This window comes from Marmota monax, unplaced genomic scaffold (assembly GCF_021218885.2).
Source record: "Marmota monax isolate L192 unplaced genomic scaffold, Marmota_monax_Labrador192_F-V1.1 WCK01_AAM20220418_F8-fsc00001, whole genome shotgun sequence".
Taxonomy (NCBI): domain Eukaryota; kingdom Metazoa; phylum Chordata; class Mammalia; order Rodentia; family Sciuridae; genus Marmota; species Marmota monax.
The window spans coordinates 53,066,906-53,087,993 of record NW_026693777.1 but is presented as its reverse complement, the minus strand read 5'-3'; the positions used below and the strand labels follow the sequence as shown (position 1 = coordinate 53,087,993).

Sequence of the window (21,088 nt, the reverse complement as noted above, 5' to 3'; positions counted from 1 at the left end):
AAGGAATGCCCTCTTTCACTTCTATTCAACATAGTCCTTGAAACTTTAGCCAGAGCAATTAGACAGATGAAAGAAATTAAAGGGATACAGAGAGGAAAAGAAACACTCAAACTCTCATTATTTGCTGATGACATGATTCTATACTTAGAGGATCCAAAAAACTCCACCAGAAAACACCTACAATTAATTAATGAATTCAACAAAATAGCATGATATAAAATCAATACTCATAAATCAAATGCATTTCTATATATCAGTGATGAATCCTCTGAAAAAGAAATTAGGAAATCACAATAGCCTAAAAAAAAAAAAAAAAAAAAAACCTTGGGAATCAACAGAAGAGGTGAAAGACCTCTACAATGAAAACTACAGAACACTAAAGAAAGAAATTAAAGAACTTAGAAGATGGAAAGATCTCCCATGCTCGTAGATAGGCAAAATTAATGTTGTCAAAATGGTCATGCTATCCAAAGTGCTATATAGATTCAATGCAATTCCAATCAGAATCCCAACATCATTCCTTATAGACATAGAAAAGGCAATCATGAAATTCATTTGGAAAAATAAGATATCCAGAATAGTCAAAGCAATCCTTAACAAGAAGAGTGAAGCAGGTGGGCATCACAATACCAGACTTTAAACTATACTACAAAGCTATGGTATCAAAAACAGCATGGTATTGGCACCAAAATAGACATGTAGACCAATGGTACAGAATAGAAGACACAGAGACAAACCCACATAAATACAGTTATCTCATACTAGACAAAGGCACCAAAAATATATGGAAAAAGATAGTCTCTTCAACAAATTGTGCAGGAAGAACTGAAAATCATATGCAGCAATATGAAAATAAATCCCTATTTCTCACCATGCACAAAACTCAATTCAAAGTGGATCAAGGCCCTAGGAATTAAACCAGAGACCCTAGATAGAGGAAAAAGTAGGCCCAATTCTTATCATGTCATATTAGGCTACAGCTTCCTTAACAAGACTCCTAAAGTGTAAGAAATAAAATCAAGAATTAATAAATGGGATGGACTCAAACTAAAAAACTTCTTTTTAGCAAAAGAAACAATCGATGAGGTAAACAGAGAGCCTATATTTTGGGAGCAAACTTTTGCCACACATACGTCAGATAGAGCACTAATCTCCAGGATATATAAAGAACTCAAAAACCTTAATACCAAAAAAAAAAAAAAAAAGCAACCCAATCAACAAATGGGCTCAGGAGCTGAACAGACACTTCTCAAAAGAAGATATACACTTGATCAACAAATATATGAAAAAATGTTCAGGGCTGGGGTTGTAGCTCAGCGGTAGAGTGCTCACCTAGCACATTCGAGGCCCTGGGTTTGATCCTCGGCACCACATAAAAATAAATAAATAAAATAAAGGTATTGAGTACAACTACAACTAAAAAATAAAATATAAAAAAAAAATCAGAAAAAAAAGAAAAAATGTTCAACATCTCTAGTAAATAGAGAAATGCAAATCAAGATTTCATGTTACTCCAGTCAGAATGACAGCTATCAAGAATATAGGCAACAATAAATGTTGGCAAGGATGTGAGGGAAAAGGCACACTCATACATTTTAGCGGGACTGCAAATTGGTGTAACCAATTGTAGAGTAGTATGCAGATTCCTTAGAAAACTTGTAATGGAATCAGCATTTGACCCAGCCATCCCACTCCTCAGTCTATACCCAATGGACTTAAAATCAGCATACTATAGTTAACGGAGCCACATTAATGTTCATAGTAGGTCAATTCACAATAGCTAAACTGTGGAAGAAACCTAGATGCCCTTCAATAGATGAATGGATAAAGACACTGTGGTATATATACACAATGGAATATTGCCGCAGTCTGGCTGGGCACAAATGCCGCAGTCTGGCTGGGCACACAATCACGAGCCACCACACAGCTTGTAGATTCAAACAGCAACTCTTTATTCCCGAACTCACGTTCTGGGGAAATCCACATTCTCTGCCCAAATCCACCTCCACTGGGCTTCTATCTCCAAAATATACTGTCTGAATCCCGTGAGAACTCAAGGGGAACTCAGGCAGCAGGATACGCCCTATTCCCAGCAGGAATAATCTTAAACCTTAAACCTGGAACATAAACTGGGAACGCCCTAAACACGATTATCTTAAAACCGGGAACACCCTAATCTGCCTTGGTCCTTGAGCAAGGTCACCTACATTCAATGTCACTGCAACATGTCAGCAACATGGGGTACGCTGGCAAGGAAATTGTCATACCTACTTGGCTAATGGCTCCCAGCAGAATATTACTCAGCATTAAAAGAGAATAAAATCATGGTATTTGAAGGTAAATGGAGGGAATGGGAGAATATCATACTAAGTGAAGTAAGCCAATCCCAAAAAACCAAATGCTGAATGTTCTCTCTGATAAGTAGATGCTGATCCATAACAGGGAGGGGGAGGCATGGGAAAAATGGAGGAACTTTGATTGGGCAAAGGGGAGGGAGGGGAGTGTGGGTGCATGGGGCCAGGAAAGATGGTGGAATGAAATAGTCATCATTACCGTAGTTACATGTATGACTGCACACATGGTGTGATACTACATTGTGTACAACCACAGAAATGTAAAGTTGTGCAATTGTGTACAATGAATCGATATGATTTCTGCTGTCATATATACCTAATTAAAATAAATTAATTTAAAAAGAAATAAAATCAAGAACCAATAAATGAAATGGATTCAAATTAAAAAGCTTCTTCTCAGCAAAAGAAATCATCAGTGAGGTGAATAGACAGCCTATAGAATGGGAGCAAATTTTTACCACACACATGTCAGAGCACTAATCTCTAGGATATATAAAGAACTCAAAAAATCTTAACACCAAAAAAAAAACAACAAATAACCCAATCAATAAATGGGCCAAGGAACTGAACAGACAATTCTCAGAGGATGGTATACAATCAATCAACAAATATATGAAAAAATGTTCAACATCTCTAGCAATTAGAGAAATTCAAATCAAAACTACTGAAACCAATCTGGAAAGTAGTGTGGAGATTCCTTGGGAAAAAAAAAAAAAAGCTGGGAATGGAACCACCATTTGACCCAGCTATCCCTCACCTTGGTCTCTACCCAAAGGACTTAAAAACAGCATACTACAGTGACACTGCCACATCAATGTTTATAGTAGCACAATTCACAACAGCTAAATTGTGGAATCAACATAGATACTCTTCAATAGATGAATGGATAAAGAAACTGTGATATATATATATATATATATATATATATATATATATACACACAAAAAAAAATATTACTCAGCATCAAAAGAGAATAAAATCATGACATTTGCAGGTAAATGGATGGAGCTGGAGAATATCATGTTAAGTGAAGTAAGCCAATCCCAAAAAAACAAAAGCCAGATGTTTTTTGATATGAGGATGCTGGTCCATAATGGGGATGTGGGGGGGAACATGGGAGGAATGGAGGAACTTTAGTAGGGCAAAGGGGAAGGAGGGTAAGGGAGGGGATATAGGGGTTGGAAAGATGGTGAAATGTAATAGACATCAATACCCCAAGTACATGTATGAATACACGAATGGAGTGATTTTACTTGTGTACAACCACAGACATAAAAAATTGAGCTCTTTTGTGTTCTATGAACTGAAATGCATTCTGCTATTATATATAACAAATAAGAATAAATAAATAAATTAAACAAAAATAAGTTGCAGTGGCAGAGCAGCAGGGGCTATAGTCAAAGCATAAAGTGGACCACTTTTACACTAGTGTCGTTCAAAAAGGAAACAAATCTCTATTTTTATAAATGGGCAAATATATAAATTGGCATGTTATTTAAGCAAAAATCAAATGGCCAATATTCATGAAAATGTTTTTAACTTGAAAAATGAGAGACAAGGCTGGGGATGTGGCTCAAGCGGTAGCGCGCTCGCCTGGCATGCGTGCAGCCCGGGTTCAATCCTCAGCACCACATACAAACAAAGATGTTGTGTCCGCCGAAAACTAAAAAAAAAAAAAATATATTAAAATTCTCTCTCTCTCTCTCTCTCTTTAATAAATAAATAAATAAATAAAAATCAGAGACATGTAAATTTAATTTGAGGTGTAATTTTTTTTTGGCCTGAATATTAGCCAAGATTGAAAAGATAAAAGAATATATTCAATATCAGTATACTTGGGTGATACATTGTAATGTGGCATAATTTTTATAAAAATGAATTTTATATTGGCCATCAGAAAAACTTTAAATGTTAATACTATGTGACCCAGAATTAAGCTTTTAGAAATTTATTCTAAGAAAATAATAAAAAATAAAGAGAAGTTAGGGGCTGGGGATATAGCTCAGTTAGTAGAATGCTTGCCTAGCATGCACAAGGCCCTGGGTTCAATGCCCGGCCCCACACACATACAAAAAAAAGTCAAAATATTATTTATCATGATGAAAAACTATCAATCTAAACAATCTATAATAAGGAAAAGGTCAAATGAATCATGATAGAGGCAAAGAATGGAATATTATACACTTTCCAGTTATTACACATTTGCACCTTATTTTAAAATAGTTTTTCGTAGTTGTAGGTGGATAGCATACCTTTGTTCTATGGAACCCAGTGCCTCACAATGCTTGGCAAGTGCTCTGCCACTGAGCTACAGTCCAAGCCCATGTTTATAAATTTTTTAATGAAAAATGGAAGACTCATAATATTCAATGTTAAATCATCCTTCTACAAATCATTATTTAACACCTAGTGTGTGCTAGGAACGGTTGTGGACATTTGGGATACAGAACTAACGAAGATCCATCTTCTTGGTTCTTACATTCAAGAGGTAAGGGACAGACACATAATAAACATAATAAGAAAATTGTGCAGTAGGTGAAAGGTGCTAGGCATTAAAGAAAACGAAAGCCACGGGCTGGGGAAGCTGGAAGCGCTGAGGGTGAGCCAGGGTGATTGCAGGCTCAATAAGTCAGAAGACTTCCAGGACAAGGGCTCGCCTGGAGGAGGGACCTCAGCTGTTACATTTGTATTTTACTTTCTGTGTTATGTATATACTCCTATTCTTTACATATTTCCTTTATTTTCATAGAAAAAGGTTTAGGTGAATAAATGACATTAAAATATCCCCACTAGCTCTCTTGGAAGGTAGGATTTGGTTTGGGTTTGGAGCTTGTTATTGTGTTGTTCTTTATTACAACTTACTGAACTTTATGAGTAGTTATGGTTTTATTATCAAAAGTAAAGTAATATACGTTATTGCGTTTTAAAAAGCACTTAAGCTACTTTCTAATCCCAGGAAGAATTTTTTTTTAATATATTTTTTTTAGTTGTAGATGGACACAATACCTTTATTTTATTTGTTTATTTTTATGTGGTGCCAAGGATCAAACCCAGTGCCTTACGCATGCTAGGCAAGCGCTCTACCACTGAGCCACAACCCCAGCCCTAGGAAGAATTTTTTGCAAGGGGCAGTGTGTGGTTTCTGAGTGGTGTTTGACCTTTCTGAAGAGAGGGTCTTTTTCCACAAGGGGGCACCTGGCCTCAAGGTGGCAGATGAGCCTGGAGTCGGATTTTTAGTGTTGTGAAGGAAAAATCTTGCATAGGTAATTCTGTCACCATGCCTAAGAACCATGTCAGAATGGTCTGAAGATTTTGGCATCCTAATGCCTGCCTCCTTGGTTACTAAAAATATAAAAGTTGATTTTCCCTGAAACCAGTTGACAAGCGAGTAGCAAGGCTTAGGCTGGGCAATGGCAAGGATGTTCCTTGCCCTCGGAGAGTTAGCCATCCAGCCAGAGCAGCAAACTCACAATGACCTTTTCACAGAAGACCTGAAGGCAAGGGATGATCCAAAGGGGATTAATAAATGCAGAAGCAAGTATGAGTTACCAGGTTCAGACAATTGTAAAAGATAGGTGCATGCAGGAGGGAAGGGACGTAATGTGAGGGAGTGGGGGAAGGATGCAGAGGCCATGATGTGTGGGGAGACAGATGTAGTGCTGTGGAAAGCCACTGACCTCATGGCACTGGAAATTTTGTAACCTAATGACCTGGAATTGCATTCCTGGCCCAAGTCTCTTTGCAAACCTAGCCTACAGCTTAAACAAAACCAAAGCCTGTGGCCTGTGGCCTGTGGCCAGTTTGGCTTGCCAGTGTCTACTTACCTGGTCAGAAGCAGGATGCACCCCCACCTCCACTACCAAGAATTGCTTCATTGCATTCATGAGAGATCAGTGGGAAAGGCCCTGACCAGAGGTTTGGGAGAGGAAGGTGGACAAGACAACCTTACCTATACCAGCACAGTTGGGAAGAGAAAGAAGAAAGCCATCCAACCCAGCCTGAACGCTTCCTGGAGGATGATACTTGAGCACCTAAAAGACAGAGGGAGTTTGAAAGGAGGAAAGGGGTGTAGGAGAGGGAACAGCACAGGGACAAGAGAGAATGTGTCCTCTATCCTTGCAATAGCTCTGTTTTGCTGGAGCCTGGGTGAGTGGAAGTGTTAAAAGATGGTACTGGTGTGAAGGATACTTTATCTGGAGGGTACTGGAGAGCCCTTGAGGGGCTTTCAATAGTTACTTGATCGTGAATATAAATGTGATAGTCAATGATCTTTAGGTGGCCAAATCCATTAGGTGCTTTTCAATCAGCATAAAGTATGAATTCTCTTAGTCGCATTTGATACTATTACCTGCTACCACCTCCCTCCATGCTGAAGATTTTTTTGTTGTTGTGTGGGGGGCGGTACCGGGGATTGAACCTGGAGGTACTTAACCACTGAGCCATATTTCCAGCATTTTTAATTTTTTTATTTTGAGACAGCATCTTACTAAGTTGCTGAGGCTGGGTTTAAACTTTCGATCCTCCTGCCTCAGCCTCTGGAACTGCTGGGATTACAGGCATGTACCACCATGCCCAGCTTGAAGAATTCTTATCTCTTGACTTGAGTCACTCTGTCCTCTTCATTTTCTGCCTACCCTTGACATCACTTTTTCTCAGCCTCCATTGCTGGCTGTGTGCCTCCTGTCTCTCGACTCTGAATGTTGCTGTTCTACAGGGCTCAGTTCTGGTCCCTTCTCACCATGCCCTCCTGCTCTCATTTACTCCCATGACTTCATATGCATTTACTATGCGCAATAGAATCAGGAGACAGAATGTCACAGGGACAAACAGAGGGTCATATTTCCCGGGCATCATGGTCCAGCAAAATGTATTCAGACTAAATCATGAGCAGTTGTGGGATGATCATGGCAGTGAGGGTCAGGGCAAGTTCTACAGATGATAAGCAAAGGCACATGCTAGAGGGAGAAAAGTGTCCAGATCTGAAGTCCCAGACACTGCTCCCAAGGGTGGAGGGAAGTGTGGCCACTGTGATGTGTGTTAAGATGCCAAGTCCAAAGTCTGAGAAGAACAGCAAGGCAAAGGTAGGGTGGGGTACAGAGAACATGCTAGGCCCAACAGAGCAAGCAGACTCCAAAGTCCAGAGGTCAACACCCAAGTCTGCTGGAATCCATGCCAGCAGACTTGGGTGGTGACCTCTGGCCTGGCTTGAACCTGTGTGTGGATGGGCAGATGTCTGAGATGTGTTCCCAGCCCACTAGACACGCCTCTGGGGTATTGGTGGTCCAAGTATGCAGTCCCAACCACACCAACACATCGACTGTGATGGCAGGGAAGTTATGATCCATATCCTGGTCCCTTCTGTTTTCCTGATGTCCCACATTATAATGGGACAAAGAATTTCTCAAGACTCCAACATTATAACCACTAATAAACAAAATTTGCTTTGTAACTTATAGGAGTAAAGTTGTAGTCAAGATCCAAAATGATCTCCAAAACTTGTTCATTCAAAATCAATAGGAACAGGTAGGTTATTCAGCAAATGGCATTAGGACAACTGGCATTTGTTTAGAAAAACATTAGAGACCCATTTTAACATCACATACAAAAATAAATCTAACAATAATTTTAAAACTTCCCACAAAGCCAGGCCCAGATGATTTCATTGGTGAAGTCTATGAAACATTCAAAAAATTGATAACAATCCTTCACAAACTGTTCTAAAACTAGAAGAGGGAAAAATATTCCCCAATTTATCCTATGAAAAGACAACCCAGGGGCTGGGGTTGTGGCTGAGTGGTAGCCACTTGCCTAGCATGTGTGAGGCACTGGGTTCGCTCCTCAGCACCACAAAAAATTAATAGACGGAATGGGGGTGTTGTGTCCATCTACAACTAAAAAAAAAAAAAAAAAAAAGACAACCCATAGAATGGGATAACATATTTGCAAATCATATATCTGATAAGGAATTTGTATCTAGAATATGTAAGGCGTTCTTACAATTAAATGCAATTAGAAAAGGTTCTGGAGAGACGGTTCTCTAAAAACTATATACAAATGGTCAATAAGCACAAAATTTCTCAACATCATTAGTCATCTTAAAAGTAGAAATCAAAACTACAATAAAATATCACTTCACATCCACTGGTATGGCTATAGTTCAGAGGACAGCAATACCAATTTTGCAAAGGATATGGAGAAATTGGAACTTTCATACACCAATAGTCGGGAGGGAAATTTGTACAGTCTTTGTGTAAAAGAGTCTAACATCTCAAAAAATTATCATGTGACCTAATAATTCTCCTAGATAAATACCCAAGAGAACTAAAAACATACTTCTAAACAAAAACTGTATATTAATATGGGCTGGGGCTTGGGCTCAGTGGAGAGTGCTCGCCTGGCATGCCTGAGGCACTGAGTTCGATCCTCAGCATCACATAAATGTAAAATAAAGATATTGTGTCCACCTAAAAGCTAAAAATTAAATATTAAAATAAAATAAAGGTATTGTGTCCACCTACAACAAAAATTTTTTTAAAATTTTAAAATTGAATATTAACATATAAGCAGCATCATTCATAATAGCCAAAAGTAAAAACCATACAAATGTCTACCAAGTGATGGATAAACAAATTGATACATCCATACAATAAAATATTATTCAGGAAAAAAAGGCAATGAAGTGTTGATACATGCTACTGTATCAGTGAAACAATAAGGTAAATGAAAGCCGCCATTCACAAAAGACCACATTATTTATGAACACATTATTGGCAAATCTAGAGAAAGCACACTAGTGGTTGCATGGAGATTGGAGGGGTACAGATTGAGGAGTGACTGCTAATAGGGACAGGGTCTCTCTTAAGGGACACGAAGGTGTTCTGCAATTCTGGTGATAATTGTACAACCCTGTTAATATGCTTAAGAACATTTCTCTGTATCCTTTTAAAATATGGAGTTATATGTTGAAATACATATGAAGACATTATAAAATTTATATGTAAATTTTTCATTTCAATTATAATTTATTATAAACATACAAAGTCACAGAGGATTTTTGCAATCTGTGTGGCATATTTAGTGGGTGTCCTTCAAAAAAAAAAGAAAATCATGAACTCCCCAATAATATGCCATGCAGTCCAGAAAGGGGAAAAATAAGCAAAATAGTGCAGCCACTTAGAAGGCAATTTGGGGAATGCTAAACAGCAATTCCAGTGGGTATGGCACAGTTCAGCTCAGAAATTCCAGATTTTGAAAATAATCGATCTGCTACTTTGATATAGACAGGATATAAGGCAGTCCTGGGAGGATCTATCAAAATGTTCAGTGGAAGCAAACTTTGTCCCAGAATTTCTTCTAGAAGTGTATCCTCAGAAATGCATCAAAAAGCACAGGAAGAATATTTATTACAGTGGCATTTGTAATAGTAAACAATATCCGTTCCTAGGAAATTAGTTACATAAGTGACAATCTATCTTCAAAACTGCACACTGGGGAGGCATTAAAAACAGCATATCTCAATTACCATTAATATGGAAAGATGCTTGAAATGTGAGAAGAAAAATTGCAGGACAGTACATATAATATTCCAATTTTAAAAAATTAAGTGCATATATTTGTATATGTGTGGAAAATTCTGGATAAATATACAATAAGCCCTCAAAGTGGTTACCTGTGAAGACTAGGATATTTGGAGGGAAGAGAGAGTGTAGAGAGGAAAAGAGGAAATTATTATTTCAGGTACCTTTGAATTTTTACTTTTTACCAAATAGAAAAATAAAGTAATAAGCATGGATTAGATGGAAAAGCCCAAAATACTAACAGTGATTAAGAGTAATTATACCCATGTGATGGGATAATAGTTATTTTCCTCATTTTCTTACCTGCATCTTCTAGCTTTCAACAATAAGCTTATTACTTGTTTTTTAAAGTGAAAAATAAAAGAACATCCTGATGTCTTAGTATTCAGCCACTGGTCAGTTGAGGAAAGCCCTAGACACATTGAGTACACATGGAAGCAGACTCTAAACAACAACACCACTTAGAACGCCATGCGAGAATGAGACTCCAAATCATAGACCTGGAAATCACGAGTGTCTTTGTATGTCCCTCTTTGAGACATTACAACTTCAAGTTTTTGATGTATAATTTGTGAACCCTCAACTTGAATAATTGATTATTATGTATAAGATAACTCATATGATATCTATGAATCCAGATGATACAATATTAACATTCTAATTTCTTGTTATAAGTCTTAGAATTCCTTTTTTTTTCTTGGGGTGCATGAAGGTAGCTAACCAATAACTCAGGTTAAGTTTTTTAGGGTTACATTATTATATATGAGAAAATTTATTTCAACATTACCTCACTTTTTAAAAACAATTCTTTTTTAAGCCAGACATGATCACACATGCCTATTAGCCCAGCAACTCAGGAGGCTAAGGTAGGAGGATCATCATGTGCAAGGCCAGCCAAGAGAGAAACTAGTGGCATCAATGCCTGGGGCCCCAGTGTGCCCAGTTTGAGCAACTGTAACCTAAAGAGTATGTCTGAAAGCTGACCAATAGATAAGAGATAGCTTATTACCATGTTACAGGTCCATTGACAGCTAGCTAAAAATGTCTGCCTTCCACTTCACATCAACAAGGTTTAACCCCCATTAATGCTGCTTTTTTAACATAACCCTGCCACTTGGCAACAGCTAACTAAACTTGGGGTGGGCCAATGTGATTTCTTTTCAGAGAAACTTTGAACTGGGAGAAGGAAACACAGGGATGGACAGACAGAAGAATTCTATATAGAGTTGTAATGATTGAAGTTGGAGCAATGAGCCCTGTCTTCCGCCAGCTTTTTGGATCAGAAATCCCAGTTGACCGTGAATGAACAAAGCAGAGGAGCAGAGACCCGAAGCCTAGTTCTGGTCCTTCCTGTGACTCTTGTTTTTGGGATCCATGATCCATGAGTCACTCTTGCATCCTGAGAAATTGCTCCTTTTTGCTAAGGCTAGCATAGGTGGTCACCAGTGATCCTTAACTAGACATATAATCCAGGCCTGGCTCATTTGCCAGGGTTACGATTAACAAGGATAGTGCAGAGACAGTGAAAAACAAACAGCATTGCAAGATCTTAACTGGGTCAAGAACATGTTGTGCAATCCTAACAGGTACAGTCATTCTGACAAGAACAGGGAAACAGTCAAGCAGCTGACTCAGGAGCAATACAATTGCTAACCCGAGCTGCACCCACTTTTGAAAATGCAATTAAGGATAATAAACTGGCCAGACCAGACTTATGTTTTCCGAGAATTTTTAACTGCTCTTAGAACAGCAACTGAAGAGCTTACTGGTTCTGTAGAGTCATCCCAAGGTTACAGATTCCCCCCTGCAAATTATAGTTGAATGACTTATCCACAAAGTAAGCAAACCTCAGAACTATTGGTGTCCTTGCACCAGAGTACCATCAATGCAGAAGGAATCTGGAAGACAATCGTCATGGTCCCCTTCACGCCTTCATTCAACCAATAAATACCAAGCCCTATATTAGGTGTTGGGTCCTGGCTGGTGAGAAAGGTCCAGAAACTGCAGTAATGAGTTTATACTTTTAAGTAGAGGGAGAAAGAATTTATGAAGGACATAACATTTCAGTGGTTATGTGCTAGAAAGAAAAATCAAGCAGGGCAGAAGCACAAGGGTGCTGGGATATGTGCTATCTTACATGCACTGGTATGGCACTGCTGTGATAAGGTGATGTTTGAACAGAGACTTTTGAAAGAATGAAGAACTCTCTGAGCTAAGAACTTTCTAGGCAGTGACAACTGGTAAACACCTTAAGGTAGAAGCAACCATGAGCCAGTGTGATTTGGAGCTGTGAGAGACAGATTGACAAAGAGTGGCAGAGAAATACCTTGTTAAGCCTCAATTAAGATTATGGCATTTACTAAGGGAAAAAGTCATTCAAATTTTGAATAACTAGAGGGGTGACATGGTCTGATTTAGGATTTAAAATGCCCAATCTGGCTACTATATTAAGAATAAACTGTAGATGGTCAAGGTCATAACAGGGAGACCAGTTAGGAGGCTACTGCAGTAGATAGTCCTATAGGTGGGAATCATGTGGCAGCTATGAACGTCAGATTTTGGATACTGCCACAGAATTCATTGATGGGTGGGATGTGAGCTTTCAAAAAAATGACCCTGGGGTTTTTGGCTTCCAAGTGAAGATACTTGTTTGGGCAGGGTGGCAATGCAGGCTACTTATGGCAAACCCAAAAAGTGAATATGAACTCAGTCTAGTCTTTTAGGGATCTGAGTACTCCCTACACTGAATTCATTCAAATAAGGATTTGAGCTGGTGATAAAGGTCCAGATACTGCAACCAAAAGTTGGAGATTGCTGATGAGTAGGATGGCTAGAGCACAAAGCCACCTGTAGGTCCAGGTCAGACGTTTAGATAGAGGAATGCAATACTAAAGGTAAAGTCAAGGTCAGAGTCCAGTGCTTCAGTTCAATTTGGCAGGAATGGACAATAATTCATCAAACAGGAAAAAGGCTGTAACTACTTATTAGGAACCAAACACCATGTTAAAAGGCCATGTTCGTAGTCTCATTTAATTCTTACATCAACCCCATGAATTAGGTGTCACTAGCCTATTTTACAAATAAAGAAAGCCAAGAAGTTAAATTATATAATGTTGATACATAACAACATGCAGTTTAAAGCTGATGAGATCTGATTCCCATAGTGCTTAAGCACTATGCAACAATACAAAACTCAATGTCTCAGCTGGCAGCTGAAGTCACATCAGAGGTTCAAGCCAGGAGTGGGTGGGAGTGGTAAGCACAGGTGGAAACAAAGTCTAAATGTACAGACATGAATCCAAGTTTGTGGTTTAAATCTGGTATGAAGAAATAAGCTTGGAATGGAGTTTGAACCAGAAGACCAGGAGCAGTGTTTCAGACCAGGCACTAGCACCACACTTGCCACAGCAAGGCTTCACAGGTGCTGACACATTGTAACAAAAGGGAAATGTTCTGCTTAGCTACAGTTGCAACACTACCACTGCACTGGACTAAGGTGTCCAAAAGAACCTGCAAAGGTAATGGAATCTTATTATTAGATCTCTGCATTGTAACCAAGACAGTGCTCTAAGGAGAATGATCAATAGCCCCTCCCTTCAAGATATTTGTTAAACACAAAATGTAGGAAGAGCACACAAAAATCCATCTCTTGGAATATTTAAGGAGACTGCCCCAGGTCCTATGAGGAAAGAGCTTGGTGAGTTCACACTGCTCTTTCAAAGGCAAACAACGAGATGTAAGGGCCATCTAGCTGTTAATATTTGTCACCCACTGATCACCTGGGTTGACTCATCTGGCTGGCCACATGGGTGTCCCTTTCCTCCTTCACTACTCTACCTGCATCCCACCTGAACTGCAGGCTTGGGTGGAGGACAACATTCCTGATTATCTGGTTAAGGGTATAAAAGCAGCTGTGCCCAAAATCTTCACACAAGATTCTCAAGGTCAAAGGTAAACATCACTATGGTTTTAATACTCTGGCTCTCTTTTTTCCTTGATCAGTAGGTAAGGGTGCAATAAATACAACTTTTGTTTTTAGGGTTAAAAAAAAATTGATATTTCATGCATTGAGGTTTCCAAACAGGTTAGATGTAGGCTTTTTATGCTCTAAGGAAATGAGGAAAGGGCTTAGTAACATTTATGGGAGGTTATCCTTAAAATAACCAAAGCAGAATGGAGCTCCTGGAGCAAAGTTTTATGGAATCAAAGTTTGAAATGTGTCAGTTTTCCAAAAAATAGGTGATTCACAGCACCCAGTTAGAGAAGGACCCCCATCTACCAGAGCCAGGATAGAAGTGTCCCATGTGAGTTGGGTGCCATGGTACATACCTGCAATCCCAGCAGCAAAGGTATTTGAGGAAAGAGGACTACAAGTTTGATGTCAGCCTCAGCAACTCATACCCCATCTCAAAATGAAAACTAAAAGGGACAGGGGTGTGGCTCAGTAGCAGAGTGCTTGCCCAGCATGCATGAAACCCTGGGTTCCACCCCCAGCACTGCCAAAAAAAAAAAAAAAAAAAGCATTGACTTCCAGGTTCCTTTATTCACAGGGTGAAAAACTTCATTCTCAATGTTTAAAAGGCCCTTCACTGTGGCCAGTCTAATATAGATATTAAAGGAGTAAAATCTGTTAAGAAGCACACCCTGGCAAGGACTAATCTTTGTACTCTTATAATGGGTTACTATTCAACACAAACTGTCCTATTAAATGCTGTTCCAGGAAGACTGGATTGTCAGGTTCAAGTAGTATGTACTTTCTAATTAAAAGAAATTTAAGTCAGATAAGATGGCACTTGCCTATAATCCCAGAGATTCAGGAGACCGAGGGAGTAGGATTGCAAATGCAAGGCCAGCCTTGGCTACTTGGTGAGATCCTGTCTTAAAAAGGGCTGGGATGTAGCTCAGGTAAGGGTATGTAGCATCTCTGGGTTCAAACCCCAGTAACAGGAAGTGGAGGAGTTGAGGATTTAATGAGATCAAGAGACAACAGGTGAGTGATAAAACTTAAGTCTAAAACTCAGATCTCCCTAGAGTTCAGCACTCTTTTTCGTCTACGCAGATGCTAAACCTGAATAAGCAACCCTAACTGAACAGGCATAGGGTAAAACTACAGTTGAAACTGACTAATATTGTGTACATGGTAGACCAATTTAGGATAGAACCTCTCTTGGATTTTGAAAAGTAAATGGGAACCAAAAAGGCTGATAAAGAGCAGTCCAGTCTGCTTGATGACATCCACTAGTCAAATATAGTCTATGTAATACCACAGAATCTGATTTAAAAATGGTACTTTTAAATAAAACAATTTTGTAAGGAACAATACTATCAACTAGCTTTTTAATCTAGAAGCAAAGGTGATATATCTTGAGTTTCACTTTGAAAATATTTTGATTTAACATAGTTCTTGAAACTCTGGGCAGAGCAATTAGACGAAAGAAATTAAATGGATACAAATAGGAAAAGAAGAACTTAAATTATCACTATTTGCCGATGATATTATTCTATACATAGAAGATGCAAAAAATTCCACCAGAAAACTTCTAGAACTAATAAATGAATTTGGCAAGTAGCAGGATATAAAATCAACACCCACAAATCAAAGACATTTCTGTACATCAATGACAAACCCTCTGCAAGAGAAGCTAGGAAAATTACCCCATTTTCAATAACCTAAAAAAAAGAAACTTGGAAATCAATGAAAAGAGGTGAAAGAACTCTACAATGAAAATTACAGAATGCTAAAGAAAGAAATTAAAGAAGACCTTAGAGATGGAAAGATCTCCCTTGTTCTTAGATAGGCAGAATTAATATTGTCAAAATGACCATACTACCAAAAGCACTATACAGATTAAATGTAATTCCAATCAAAATCCCAATGACATTCCTAATAGAAAAAGAAAAAGCAGTCATGGAATTCATCTGGAAAAATAAGAGACCCAGAATAGCTAAAGCAATCCTTAACAAGAAGAGTGAAGCAGGTGGCATCATAATACCAGACCTTAAACTATACTACAAAGCAATAGTTAACAAAAACAGCATGTATTGGCACCAAAATAGACTTGTAGACCAATGGTACAGAATAGAGGATGCAAAGACAAACCCACATAAATACAGTTATCTCATTAGACAGAGGTGCCAAAAATATATATTGGAGAAAGGACAGCCTCCTCCAACAAATGCTGCTTTTTTGGGAAAACTGGAAATCCATATGCAACAAAATGAATTAAGCCCCTATCTCTCACCATGCACAAAACTCAACTCAAAGTGGACCAAGGACCTAGGAATTAAAGCAGAGAGCCTGCACCTAACAGAAGAAAAAGTAAGCCCAAATCTTCATCATGTCAGATTAGTCCCCGACTTCTTGTTAACAAGACTCCTAAAGTGCAAGAAATATGACCACAATGCTTTATGTAATTCCCATGGTAACCACAAAGAGAATAATCTATAAAAGATGCCCAAAACAAAATGAAAAGGGAATGAAAACACATCACCTAAAAAAAAAAAAAAAGAAAGAAAAGAAAAATCAAACACAAAGTAAGGTGGCAAGAGTAAAAGTGGACAAAATAACTATTAGACTTAGAAAACAACATAGCAATAGAAAGTCTTTCCCTATCAGTAACTACTTTAAATATAAATGGATTAAAATTCCTAATTAAATGACAAAGTGGCTAAATAAACTTTAAAAAAATCTATATGCTATCTAAAGGGAATAACTTTAAATACAAGGACATGCATAAGCTGAAGGTGAAAAGGATGGAAAGTTATTCCATGCAAATAGCAGCCAAGAGAGCCAGGTGGCTATCAAAAACTCTGACAAGGCATAAAGCAGGACACTGTGTAAGAATAGAGAAGGGGCTGGGGATATGGCTCAAGCGGTAACGTGCTCGCCTGGCATGCACAGGGCGCTGGGTTCACTCCTCAGCACCACATAAAATAAAATATAAAGATGTTGTGTCCACCGAAACTGAAAAATAAATATTTAAAAAATTTTCTCTCTCTCTCTCCTCTCTTCAAAAAAAAAAAAGAAAAAGAAAAAGAAAATAGATTAGAAGAAGAAGAAAAAAAAAACAGAAATAAACTCTATCATGGTCAAATAATCGCCAACAAAGATGCCAAGGCTACATAATGGAGAAAGGATATCTTCAATAAATGTTGGATATCCACATGCAGAAGAAAGAAGTTGGACCTTAACTTCGCATTGTATACAAAAATCAACTCAAAACAAAAATCTAAACCAAAAATTATACAACATAGAAAGTTTCACCACACTGGATTTGGCAGTGATTTCTTGGATATGACACCAAAAGCACAGGCAACAAAAGCAAAAATGTGACACTGCATCAAATTTAGCTTCTGTGCAGCAAAGAAAACAAAGTGAAACAAAATGAAAAGGCAGTCTACAAATGGGAGCAAATATTTGCAAACCACAATATCTCATAAGAGGTTAATATCTTGAATGAAGAACTCCTACAGCTAGACTATACCATTTAAAAATAAGCAAAGAACTTAAAAAGACATTTCTCCAGAGATGACAGATAGCCAAAAAGCATATAAGAATATGTATATTAAATCATTATGGAAATGCAAATCAAAACTCCAAGAGCATCCCATATTCTTTATGAGAGTCATTACCCCCTCCACCCCCCCATGTCCCCCCAAAAAGGCTGGGTGCGGTGGCACACACCTGTAATCCCAGTGGCTTAGGAGGCTGAGGCAGGAAGACCACAAGTTTGAGGCCAACCTCGGCAACTTAGCAAAACCCTGCCTCAAAATTAATAAAAGAGATAGGGACTTGGTTCAGTGGTAAAGTACTCCTGGGTTCAGTCCCCAGTACCAAAAGAAAAAAAGTTGGCAAGGATATGAAAAAATTGAAACCCTTTGTTGGTGGTACTGTAAACTGTTGCAGTCACTATGGGAAAAAAATTATAGCAGCTTCTCAAAATAGAGCTATCATATGGCACAGCAATCCCAATTCTGGCTATATATTCAGGAATTAAAAACAGGAAGATAAAAATGTATTTGTACACCAAATATATTTACAGGTTTCTCTACATAGTTCACACCTTCCACACCTATTCCATATAAATGTTCAAATATATAAGGCTTTATTTCATCTTAATGTGTGAAGTTAATGTAAGATTTTTGTGTGAAGACAAAGATGACTTTACTTTTCAGCCTTTAGACTAATAATTTAAAGCCACAATTCAAAGATACTAAGAAATGGAACTGAAGTCTGGTAGTAACTTTCCATCTAACAGATAATTTTCATTACCTAAAGAGTGAAACAGGAGCCATTTTTGCTGGCCATGTTTTATTTGTCCTTTTTCTTCGAACAGGATAGCCAAAGATACAGACAGTATTCAGTAAAATAAAATAGATGAAACAAATTCTAAGAGACTGCGATGCCACATGCTACATTTAACCTAATTTTATTCATGCTTGCCTTGGGATGGGGAATAGATCATTCGGTAAAAACATACAGTAAAAACAAAAAATGTCTTATCATGTACAACTTTAAAACTACAATAATGATGTACCTTAATTACTTCCATGCACACAAGTCTAACATTACAGTATTTTTAAAAAATAAACACAATTAAGACTTCTAGGAGCATTTTATAATAAAGTAATTCCTAATTTTTCTTTGTAGATAGATCAAGCACCTCCAAAATACAAATTCCTATACACAGTGAGTACTTTACTTAAAATGAACACTTAATTAAGTACGTGGACAGCCTTAGGATAAGCTGATATTATATATTCAGCTGGGTAGGCAACAAACCATAGTGCCAAATGGAAAAAGTGTAGTTACAAATAAAGTTTTAAAACTAAGTTAATTTTATAATTAAATACAGAAAATATACTGATTTGCTAAAATAAATAAGATGTGATGTATTAACACTTCACTATAAAGAATGAATACCAGAACATTTATAAACAATGAGTCTTAATAGTTTACTACAATAAACGCTGGCTAAATAGAAGTGCATATTGTGAAGCACTATGGGTGGTATATGTTTTGCCACATACTTTTGTTACCTTGAGGTAGATAACACATGTGTACCAAATTCGGCATTCATTTTCAGTTGCTGCTGGTATCATGTGTTTTAAGAAATGTGTACAGTATGAAAAACTGGAAAATACTAATGAATGAAAAATGTTTTAGGAAAAAAATAGATATTTTCATGCAATTATGTACAGTCTCACTGTGTAAATTTCAAGGCAAGATTTTTGTTTCCTGTAAAACAGATCATTGTTCTATGAGAGAATGTTTTTTACTTGTCTTAGTGCATTTCTTTTGTCTCCTCCTGCATTGCATTATTTTGCTCTATTCTTTTTTGTGTGCAAATGACATGCCAGTTAAAATGAAAACTATCTCATGTAGAAAAAAATTCTGGATTTTAAAAACCAAGAACTAATAAAAATCCTTACTAAATGACACCATCTGATTCAAGTAAAAAATGACTTAAACACTAGTAATAAAAAAAAGACAAACACATTTCATGAAGAATACAAAAAGAAATGTCTGCTGAGTGTTTTAGTTCAGATGTTTCAGAATGCTGCTGTATGTTTTATGAGGAATTTGAGGGGAAGATTTCATAGCAGAAGGTGTTAACGTGGCCTGGATTGACTTAAGTGGTGACCCCACTGGACTATGAAACTGTGGGATGCCTATGGATTCAAGCTGCTTGTTAAAAAGGAACTCCCCACTGTTGTTCAGAAATCCTTCCTCATTTCCTCTCTCCCCAAGTTTCCCATCCTCTACTGGCTCAGTTTCTAGCATTTCAGTATCTTCTTTCCTGCTAAAGAACTTGTCCAAGTAACTGGTATAAGTGTTTTCCTTCTCAACCTGTTCATCCTTCCTGACTTCACAACAAAACTGATTGATGAGAAAACATTCCTCCCTACCACTCACAAACTGGCTATCCCAAGAAGATTGGTACAAGGCTTCTAATTGAGCCAAATTTGCCATTCCTTTTTCCTGTTTTTCTCGGCTTACTGACTTTGATATCAAACTTTTCAACTCTAGTTGGGACACTGAGCTATTCAAGTCATTTAATTTATCAACAACATCAGTAGGCTCATGTTGTGAACTAAGTTGAATAGTTCCTGCAATAAAGGAATCAAAATCAAATCCCTGATTCTTTTCCCTTTCTTTTTCAGCCAGTTGCTGTGATGCTTCCTCTAGCGCTATCTGGGCTTTAACCAATCCATTCCTTTCACATTTTGACTTGCCTTTCTTATCAGATTTTTCTTTGCTTTGTTCTTTCCAATTGGAAAGATCTATAATAAGTTTGGGTTCATAATAATGATTAACTTCACTCTCTCTCCAAACTAAATTATCTAAATATGATGATGACCTTGTTTTGTAGTTACAAGTATGGCTGCACTCTAGATCACAATATTTGTTTTCATGATGATCTGGGTACTGCCAACAAGGCTCAGTAGAGTAACTGGTATCAAAAGCAGGATCCTCCAGATACTTTTCTCGATCTCCATCCAAATATTTTCGAGGATCAACCTGTACTTCTTCTTCATCAGTGACATCAGACAGAGCTCGTGGGTCAAGCTGAACTTCATCAATATCGAAGTTGTTATGTATAGGCCAATCATGCTCTGAAAACTGACAATCATGGTACCTGAAAATAATACACTGGGGTTATTCCATGTATGATATCATTTTCAAATTCACTGAGTGTCTCTTATGTGAAAGCACTATGCTAGGTCTACAAGGTGATAACAGTCGTGAGCCTTCTCTGCCTCACTAGAACTTACAATAATCTTTCTTTTTGGTGCCACAAAATTTAACTCAAGGGCATTTAACCACTGAGCCACAGCCCTTTTTATTTTGAGACAGGGTCTCACAAGGCTTACAGCCTAGCTAAGTTGCTGAGGCTAGATTTAAAACTACAATCTTCCTGCCTCAGTTTCCTGAGCAGTTGGGATTATAGGTGTGTGCCACTATACCCAGTTATAGGCTTGTGCCACCATACCCAGTTTTTGTCAAATGGTCAAATAACAAGATAGGTAAACCAGGCATAGTGGTACATGCCCATAATCCCAACAGCTTGGGAGGCTTAGGCAGGAGGATTTTGAGTTCAAGGCTGGCCTCAGCAACTTAGTGGTAAGAAGAGTAGAAATTTTTATCTGTAGAAA

At 37.8% G+C, this 21,088-nt stretch overlaps 1 protein-coding gene across 4 annotated transcripts in view; it reads right to left on the bottom strand.

The window, feature by feature from the left end:
* Positions 1-18,344: 18,344 nt before the first annotated feature.
* Positions 18,345-21,088, bottom strand: part of Mapk6 (mitogen-activated protein kinase 6) — a 33,878-nt gene continuing 31,134 nt past the window's right edge. For all 4 annotated transcript variants that reach the window (XM_058584807.1, XM_046461381.2, XM_046461379.2 and 1 more), the window contains exon 6: positions 18,345-20,571. In XM_058584807.1, coding sequence (XP_058440790.1) covers positions 19,470-20,571 — 1,102 coding nt within the window. In that variant the 3' untranslated portion in view covers positions 18,345-19,469. The remainder of the gene's footprint in view (positions 20,572-21,088) is intronic.